The sequence below is a fragment of the Hemiscyllium ocellatum genome, chromosome 37, assembly GCF_020745735.1.
Source record: "Hemiscyllium ocellatum isolate sHemOce1 chromosome 37, sHemOce1.pat.X.cur, whole genome shotgun sequence".
NCBI classification, from domain to species: Eukaryota; Metazoa; Chordata; class Chondrichthyes; order Orectolobiformes; family Hemiscylliidae; genus Hemiscyllium; species Hemiscyllium ocellatum.
Window position 1 is genome coordinate 25085613 of NC_083437.1, and position 10589 is coordinate 25096201.

The window sequence follows — 10589 nt, forward strand, 5'->3', positions numbered from 1 at the left end:
ACCGAACTTACCGGTATCCTTTCCAGTGACTGAGATCAAAATAACTGCTGCAGTTGGACTAGTTTTGAACAGTACAATTGGTGAATCCAGTGTCAAGGACAAATTACACAAATGTCTCTGCTCAAATGGAGTCAAGTTTTTCGAGTGCTCTTTAATCCATATCAAACAACACCAGCAGTGAGTATTCCATCATGCTCCTTATTGTGATTGGCAATTTGTTAAGAGCGTTTGTGGATCAGGAGCTGAGCTACTCACAAGAATACCAGTCTTTGACCCTATCTTGTAAAAGGGATAAGATTGGTTTTGTCTACAGTGAACCCAAAACTTTTTATGGTCAAGATTCAATGTGGATAAAGTCTTTGAAACTAATGTGAGAGAGTTGAGTTTTCTTTAATTGGAAATTATTACTTATCACTCTTAGCTTGACTGGCAATCAGGTTTTGTTGTAGCCTAGCATACGTTACTCCTTTGTCAGAAGAGATATAAATGATGTTGGAGTGAATGGAAAAGAACTTTTATAGTTTCCCTTGACATTTGCTAATACAGAGCTGGAGCATTACTGTGACATTCATTCACTGGTTCACTTTTCAAGACAATGACGTGATCAGTCAAATCTGCCTGGCTGTTAACTGTCAATCAGCATTAATGGGGACATTCTCCTCAGCAACATTTCTACTGGAGTTGACTTGCCAAACAATCACCCGCCTCCTCTCATGCAGTATAACTGTCAGTTGCCCCTTCAAACCTGGTGCCCTTGTATGTTGTGACAAGTGCAAGATGAAAAGTTTGACAAAATGTGCCTTTTTTTAAAGCAATATTCAAGTTGGCCTTCATTTAAAACTTCTAATATATTTCCACAAAACTGCACCTTAAGCGAAAATGTACGAAAGAAAATCTCTCAGAAGAATGCCTCCAGTAATAGGGGTTATTTCCTGATCTGTAATTCTTACACTTGAAAGTGGAAGTTGGCAAGGAAAGTGAGGGGAAAACAGTGAGTTGCAAATGAGGGGTGGTGATCAAGTGGGAGGTGAGGGACTTTGAGTCAATCGATGGCAAGGGTTTGAAAAAACTGACTGAACATTTGCAGTTACAATACAGATTATGACGTGTGCAGTGAAAGTGAAGCAGAGCAATTCAAGCAGTTTCCCTTACTTACAATCTAAGAAATCAGATTTTTGACAGGGAACACATACATAATGTGATGTGATTGCTATTCATTGGCAATCAAGAAAAGTTCCAGTGATCACTATTTGTTCTCAATTTATTTAATATTTGCAGAGCTTCAACAAGTAAAATGTCACACAAGGCCCTTTTTAAGGGATATAAGCCTTTATTAGAATTTGGGTAGCGTCAGATTTGTTTCAATGGATCCTGAAGCTACTCTTTATCAACAACAAACTAGTTTGAAAGCTGGAGAATACTTATGCCAAGAGCAATATGTGGACAGTTGCACATCGAGCAAGTGTATTTGGGCATATCTCAGTATTCCCATGAGAACCTTAATTTGTGAATTTATTGCACAGAGGAACCTCGATTATCTGATGGACACAGATGGGGAGCATTTTGTTTGGTTAACTGAATTCCAGATAATTGAATACCAGATAATATACTTTAGTCAAGCATCGGGACCTTGCGATCTTGCCGGATAATCTGATATTTGAATAATTGAATACCAGATAATAGAGGTTCCTCTGTAAATTGTTAATCACTTTAACCATGTGAGTGGTTACGGAATTGTAAAACATTAAACTGTGAAGTATATTTACCTATATTACATGATGTTGGTAAAGCATCTCCTAAAATGTGCATATGGTGCGAACACAAAGGGAATGGGGTATAAAAATATAGAAAGTCTGGCTAAAACAATACAAGGTAGTAACAAGACTACAGTTGGAATGCTGCAGATTGGACCCCTCATTGAAGGAAAGATCGACTAGCATTGGAAACAGGCCAGAGAAACTTCACTAGGTAGATTGAGGTTTGGAGAGATGGTCTTACGAGGAGAAGTTGAGTAGGTTAAACCTGTACTCATTGAAATATAGAAGATCGAGAGACAAGATTCTTAGGACCTTGCCAAGCTCAATGCAGAGAAGTTATTTCCCCTGGTGGTGGAGTCTAGTACTACACAGCATAACCTCAGAATAGAGCAGAGGTGGGGAGGAATTTATTCTGAGGATTGTACCAGAGGGATCATTTCATACATTCAATATCGAAATAAGATTTTTAAATTAGAAAGGGAATCAAATGCTGCGGAGAAAAGGGAGGAAGATGAAGTTTAAAATCAGATCAACCATGATCTTATTGAATGGCAGAGCAGACTCAATGGTCCATTTCTGTTCCTACATCCTATGTCTAATAAGAGAGGTGGTTGCCAATCAAATCCGCAAGCCTGTTCCCCAAAACTAGATCATGACTGAAATGGACCTCAATTCCACTAACCTGCCTTTACTCCATATCTTGATCGCTTTAGCTCATAAAAATCTACAGTCGTTAAAATTTAAACTAGATTCCAATGGCTAAGTCAACATTCCTATACTGACAACTGTGACCAGTAAGCAATTTCATTTGGACAACATTGATTTTGCATATTTGAAGTTTAATGCAGGGCTTCTCTTTGAGGTACTCTAACAAAAATTACAGCCCAAGATTCTTGATGCTTGGCTGCCTCAGATCAAAGAATTACATCTAAAGCTGATCAAAGATGACAACGACTGCTGCAATGGTTTGCACTCTTGAAATATGTCACAGAAAACACAATCAATGGCAGCTGAAATAAAAGGCAATGTCCTGGATCAAAGGGTTCAAGCTGTAGGGTTTTGCACTAGTAAGTGATGCAAAGCAGGTGATGAGCTATAAATGCTGACCCTTGCTTGCAATAATCGTATTTCAAGAACGAATTAAATAAAAATCATAATATTGCCCGTGCCTTACTACTCTGGACGTACAGATTGGAAATAACTTGTACATTAATAAATAGTAATTTTCAACATTTTACAATACTCTTTCCATCACGAAGCAGGTATTGCTATAATGCAAGATACCTGACAATCAATCAATTTGCACACAAATCTCCCATAAGCAACATTAAAAAAAAACACTAAATGCTGTTGGTTAAGAAATAATATCATCCAGGACTTGAGGAGAACAATCCTATACCCCTTCAAAAAGAACTATCAGATGTTTACATCCATCCAAGGCAGCAGACAAGGCCTTAACCAACGCAATCGTATCAATTTCGTTTCAACAACAGTCCAAAGAAAGTAGGTGCCATACTGACACGAGTGTCACAAATGTATTCTTCTGTAGCATGCATTTTAGAGTATTTACAGACTTTGCAGGTGGTTCCACAAGTAGTCACTGTTTCCAAATCCGAGAGGATAATTAGTGTTTTTTAACACCGTGTCTCATCGTACCATTGTGCCTGGAAAAGCTTTAGCTTCAACTAGCTATAAAATCTTGCCCAAGTGAGGCAGCAAAAACTCTTATTTAACAGTGTACACAACAACAAACCTTGTGAACAGCAATTACAAATCAAGTGGTACAACTTCCCTCATCACAGCATTCACCAAAATAGTTCAAGTGGAAGGCAGAACAAAATAGATAAGCTCACTATCATTAACTCATTATAGTAAATGGATAGAGAAACTTCACGAGGTTTGTGTTCTTTTTAGTATGGCAAGATTAAACTGCAAATCACTGAAGTGAATTGCAGAATCATACTGCGCTGCATATGAGCAGACACAGGAACTATGATATGCATAGTCATCTAGTTTCAGTCTATTTATATTCCATATGTGTTCACTCTCCTATTAGTTTATTTTTCAGTTATGATTATGTAACCACACCTGTCAGCAGCACACCATATGTTCAGGGTGCAATCATTTAGCAGGTGGACCACAGCTATAATTTCTGATATATTTCGCAAATTAAAAAAATACATGCACTCCAAAAACTTTAAACTAAAAAAAGTTTATTTATCCACGTTATTTCAGAACAGCTGTCATCCTTTGACCGCATCTGTTTTAACTATGATAGAAGCTGAATGCTTGGTCTGCTTTCTTCAGGTGCATCAGAATAAGACTGTGAACTGTTTTTTTCAACAGTTTATACCATTAAGTGGCCAAGTATACAGGGATGCTTACTGCTCACAATTTGTGATCAGAAACATACTGCTTTAAAAACTATAACTAGTCATGTATGTTTTGTAGGGCTGCATCAAATAGAGGGAAACTCTAAGATGGGGTAATCAACTAAAATAGGCATTTACTTTGAATATAATGAGGACTCTTATGGCACAGTGGCAAAGTCCATATCTCTGAGACAGGAGGCATGACATAACATCACTGACCAAGCTGATTAGAAAATACCTAAAATGGGATTTCAACACTAATGATCAAAATGAGAGTTTATGAAAACACAGACAACCTTGTGGTGAGAAATTGCAGACTGACTCAGTTTTTCATATCAATGAGTTTGACGAAGCAGAGAAAGCTTGAAACCCAAATTTGCGAATAAAGAGGTTAGTACTAGACACTAGGTATAGTAAAGTTGTGCTGATGGAAACAATAAGTCACAAATCATAGTGAGTGAGTGGGGAAACATAATGATAATGGAATTAAATGTAGGCAAGAGAGATCATTTTCTTTCCATTCAAGACAAATCAGATATTTTCTTAATGTTAAATATCAAACCGTGGAGAAGCAACAGGACTTGGATATCCAAGAGGAAAAGAAATAGCAAAAGCTAGCACATGGGTACAAAAGAACATTAGACTATTGAAATAAGCCTTTATCTGAAATGGCCTGGAATAAAGGGGAAAACATTAGGTTTCATTAATGTAGATTTCACCCGCATTCAGTTTTAGACAACCCTCCGGGAAGGGAAACAACACATTTACCAGAATATCATGACATCACAGTTTGGATATTCAGTCATCAATTTGGAGACATAATAACACACCTCTGGACTCTGAGGCAGGAACACAACCACTGCAAGAACCCTCAGACGTTATGGTTTAGATATTTCCTAATCAACCTGTTCAAGCATGCTGTGACACCCCTAAAGAGCAGACGGGATTTGAACCCATACTGTATGGCTCACAGTAGAGATACAACTACCCCACCAAAAGAATCTTATATCATGCATTTACAGATGTTGCTAATCAAGCTGGTCAGACAGGTTATGATGTCTCTGGGTAAAAAGTGAGGTCTGCAGATGCTGGAGATCACAGCTGCAAATGTGTTGCTGGTCAAAGCACAGCAGGCCAGGCAGCATCTCAGGAGTAGAGAATTCGATGTTTCGAGCATAAGCCCTTCATCAGGAATGAGGAGAGTGTGCCAAGCAGGCTAAGATAAAAGGTAGGGAGGAGGGACTTGGGGGAGGGGCGATGGAGGTGGGATAGGTGGAAGGAGGTCAAGGTGAGGTTGATAGGCCGGAGTGGGGTGGGGGCGGAGAGGTCAGGAAGAGGATTGCAGGTTAGGAGGGCGGTGCTGAGTTGAGGGAACCGACTGAGACAAGGTGGGGGGAGGGGAAATTAGGAAACTGGAGAAATCTGAATTCATACCTTGTGGTTGGAGGGTTCCCAGGCGGAAGATGAGGCGCTCCTCCTCCAGCCGTCGCGTTGTTATGTTCTGCCGGTGGAGGAGTCCAAGGACCTGCATGTCCTCGGTGGAGTGGGAGGGAGAGTTAAAGTGTTGAGCCACGGGGTGGTTGGGTTGGTTGGTCCGGGCGACCCGGAGGTGTTCTCTGAAGCGTTCCGCAAGTAAGCGGCCTGTCTCCCCAATATAGAGGAGGCCACATCGGGTGCAGCGGATGCAATAGATGATGTGTGTGGAGGTACAGGTGAACATGTGGCGGATATGGAAGGATCCCTTGGGGCCTTCCATATCCGCCACAAGTTCACCTGTACCTCCACACACATCATCTATTGCATCCGCTGCACCCGATGTGGCCTCCTCTATATTGGGGAGACAGGCCGCTTACTTGCGGAACGCTTCAGAGAACACCTCCGGGCCGCCCGGACCAACCAACCCAATCACCCGTGGCTCAACACTTTAACTCTCCCTCCCACTCCACCGAGGACATGCAGGTCCTTGGACTCCTCCACTGGCAGAACATAACAACGCGACGGCTGGAGGAGGAGCGCCTCATCTTCCGCCTGGGAACCCTCCAACCACAAGGTATGAATTCAGATTTCTCCAGTTTCCTAATTTCCCCTCCCCCCACCTTGTCTCAGTCGGTTCCCTCAACTCAGCACCGCCCTCCTAACCTGCAATCCTCTTCCTGACCTCTCCGCCCCCACCCCACTCCGGCCTATCAACCTCACCTTGACCTCCTTCCACCTATCCCACCTCCATCGCCCCTCCCCCAAGTCCCTCCTTCCTACCTTTTATCTTAGCCTGCTTGGCACACTCTCCTCATTCCTGATGAAGGGCTTATGCTCGAAACGTCGAATTCTCTATTCCTGAGATGCTGCCTGGCCTGCTGTGCTTTGACCAGCAACACATTTGCAGCTATGATGTCTCTGGGGCAGCTGAGATTTGAACTCCTGGCTCAGAGGTAGGGATGCGACCACCACACCAAAACAGTACTAGAGATTATTATTTAGATTATGAAAGAGATTGTACAAACTTGCCATCATTTGCTTTCAGTTTAGAGCCCTGACCTGACGAGGTGTTTAACCAAAAGGGACTTAAAAGAACAGATACAAATCTAAATCAAAAGGATGACTGGCAAACAATTATACTATACTACCCATGCCTAAAGTTCCTGACCGCCATCTCTTGTGAATACTCTCACCCTTACCCCCAAACAGTGGAACACAAGCTCCAGTATTCCTCTCCTCAACCTTTCAGGAAGAAAGGAGGAGGTTACACCCCTATCTACAACAATGGAGCAGAGGTGAAGGGAGTCAAGAGTGTCATGTTCCTAGGAGTGACAAAAACCAATGATCTGTCTTCAGAGGCTAAAGGAAATTCGACATGTCCCAAAGTACCTTCACTAACTTGTACAAATGCACCACAGAAAGCATTGGGGTGCATCACAGTTTGGTACTGCAATTGCTCTGCCCAGGACCATAAGAAACTACACAAAGTTCTGAACACAGCCAAGACTATCACACAAGCCAACCTCCAATCCACTGACTCCATCTATACTTCTCATTGCCACAGGAAGGCATCCAAAGAACCCTCCCAGCTCCGCCATACTCTCGTCCAACCTTTTCAGTCGAATATAGGGTATGTTTGTTTAACATTTTGTATCAACAGTTCAAAAACAACTTCTTCCATGCTGTTATTAGATTGCTGAATGGACCTCAGATATCAAATCTGATGTTGATCTTGTTTTTGTGCACCTCCTGTGCAGCTGTAATTTGGGATGCCTCACTCTGTTCGATCATCCTATGATCTGTATGTCCTCATATGTTGTGATCTGCCTTGACTGTACTTAGGTAGATGTGACAATAAATCAAATTTTTCCAACTCCATTACAGCCTTTAAAATGCTCTTCAAATATCTCTCAAAATTGAGCACTTGTCTGGAAAGAGAGACCTTGCAACTAATGCCACCGGGCTATTAATCCAGAGACCTAGGTTAATCCTCTGGGGTCATGAGTTCGAATATCACCAAATCAACAGGTGAATTTTAAGTTCTTGATTGAAGTTTGAGTAGGTGACTAGGTGTGTGGATGAGGAGAATTGATGACGTTTACATGACTTCAGTGAAGTTCTTGTGGGACTGTAGTAGGGCCAGAGTTCAAATCCTACTTGCACCAGAGTTGTCATAATCCGGTTGAATAGGTTGATCAGAAAATATCTAAATGGACCTCAACATTGTCAAAAACCATGTCTCAAATGGCAGACTGGTTAAGAAGTTGAGCCCATGGGATTCAGGGTAATTCATCAAATTGGATCCAAAATTGGCCTACTGGCAGGAGACAGTGGGTGACAATTGAAGCATGTCAGTAGGTTTGCAGATGAGATTAAAATTGGTTATATGGCAAATAGCAATGAAGAAAAGCTTGTATTACACGATATATGGATTTACCTTCAAAAATAAGTATTGATGCATTTTTATCTAAAACAGAATTGTGAGAGGGCTAACAAGATAAGGGAGCACACAAGAAATATTAGGACCCTAGAAGTACTGAGGATTAGAAGGACCTTGGACTCCATATCCATAAATCCTTGTAGGCAGAAAGACATGAAGATAAAGATGGTTAAGGCAACATAAGGGGTACTTGCCTTCATTATTCAAGGCAATGGCAAGAAGGTTTTAGTTGTATATATTCTTAGGCAGAAGTGCTGTGAGCAGCTCTGTTCACCGTACCATAGGAAGAGCATGATTACATTACCGGAGTTCAAAAAGAAATTCACCAGGATGCTGCCTGGGTTGGGGGAATTCAGCTAAGAAAAAGTAGATCAATTGGGGTTACTTTCCTTGTAGAGGAAAGGTTGAGAATGGATATGATTGAGGTGTACAAAGTTCTGAGGGGCATGGGGTAGGTAGGGAGAAACGTTTCCTCTTTTCCAGGTCAGGAGCTTCAGATGAGACTCAAAAAGAAATCTTTTCACGGTTGTGGATATCTGTAACTCTCTGCCCAAGAGTGGTAGAGGCAGGAGCCCTGGAGATATTTAATTAGTATATTAGGTGAACACTTGAAACGCAAAGAATCCCAGGCTACCAGCCAAGTGCTAGAAAATGGGATTAGAACAGATGGATGTTTGATGACCGGCGCAGACATGATGGAGCAAAGGGTCTCTTTCTATGCTGTAGAAACTGACTCTATGCTCATTACCTGTCAATAGATAGTAGTTCAACTTTGAATATCCATGAAACGCCTCAGATACTTTTCTAAAAATGAAGGTGTTTCAGAAATGCAATGTTTATACATTAATAAAACAGGAGGTATATTTTACCCCAGCCCCACCCCCTCGACGCTTCGGTTGCTAGAAAGTTCCCGGCTGTTCAAACAGATCGAAGGTTCTACGCTCGTCTTTTTTCCTCCTGACTTCCGCCCCTGCCATCCTACTCAAAGTCGGGACTGAATGTGCAGCCAGTGAGCCCAAGCCTGAACGCAGAGACCTTGCGAGACTTCGGGGGCGCATCATTGGGCCCTCCCGTCCGCGAACCCTGCATCCCAACCCCTTCCTCTCGGGCCGGTGGGTGTTCGCGCTCCTACTTTACCTATTAATGATGGAGCTGAAAAGCTGAGAGATGTCCCGCGGCTCGAAGGTAGAATACGAGGCGGCAAGGAGCGGACGGACCGCAACACTCCAGTCCGGATCAGGCTCCGGAGCCGGGGCCGAGTTGAGCGCCATCTTCCACAGCCCTTCTGGTGCAACGCACTAAACACTCCGGGCGGCCTAACACCGTTACCCATTGGTGTGCCACACAAAATCGTCCGGTCCGCTGACCCCGGCGTACACTGCTCAGTGGGCGCGGCCGGACCAGAGACGCCGTCATTCTTTCCAGCAATGCTTTAGGACAAGCCTATCTGTAACTTCGGTAGTTTTATCAGTTTCAGTTCCGTAACCTTTAATCTCCTTACCCAAAGCAATCTCAAAGTTCTTTAATCTTCAGCTGAGTTCTGTGACATGAAATGAATTGCCCTCTCAATTATACTTTAACCATTTCAAACACCCCATACTAGTCTTTCATAATTCATGGAATACAAGCCGGTCTCTGTAATCTGTCTTCAGCAAACAAGGGGGCGGGACTGGGGCCCCTGTTTTATTCAATGTGTAAAAGCTGCATTTCCAACGCATTTTCCCAACTTGTCCTCTTGACTTTCATCCCCAGTATTATTCTGGTAAATCTACCTCATCACGTCTAAGAATAATAATTCTTTAAAATAGAGTCCAAAAGCAGCGTCTAATACAAGATCGAACCAGCTCTCGACTGAAAACCTCCAGTTAGCAGCCACAGCAATAAAACAACATTATGAACATATCCTGTCTCTCCTCCCTGGCCAGTTCACAATCATGTTTTAGTTATAATCTCCCAACAACCCTCAAGGTACTTCATGTTAACTGGAAAGAGGGCTGGAAAAATGTAAAGAAATACTGCTTAAATGGGAATGTTACATTCATTATGTAAAAAGTACATTGCAGAAATTAGTCAGTGTGCAACAATGTACATTAACCATACTAGCTTCATCCCACTAATTCTTGGTTGAAAGGGTTTGATGACAGTGGTAGTGTCCCTAACCCTGAACCAGCAGACCCAGGTTTAAGTCTCACCTGATTCAAAAGGTGTGTAATAACATCTCTAAACAGGTTAATTAGAAAACATCCAGAGCTCTTGGTTGTGTGAGAAGAATATTTAAGTCAACAGAAGTACTTATACATCAAAATACATTGTAAACAAAATTGCTGACATTTTAATTTCTGAAAAAAAAATTAATAGAGGACCTTAAAGTCCACACCTTTAGAGGAAATTCTTAAAATTCATCTTTAATTTACTCCTGTATATGCTAACCTTTATATTGTGTCAGACTTGATTCATAGGTAATATTCCTGATCTGAGCTGGAAGATTGAGAGTTTGAGCCTTATGCCCAAAACTTGAACATATAAGGTGGGTTGATAGTTCAA

The 10589-nt window shown here is 41.9% G+C and overlaps 1 protein-coding gene across 1 annotated transcript in view; it reads right to left on the reverse strand.

The window, feature by feature from the left end:
* ubr4 (ubiquitin protein ligase E3 component n-recognin 4) overlaps nt 1–9316 on the reverse strand; it is a 188234-nt gene extending 178918 nt beyond the window's left edge. The window contains exon 1 of the mRNA XM_060852252.1: nt 9183–9316. Coding sequence (XP_060708235.1) covers nt 9183–9316 — 134 coding nt within the window. The remainder of the gene's footprint in view (nt 1–9182) is intronic.
* Nucleotides 9317–10589: the final 1273 nt, after the last annotated feature.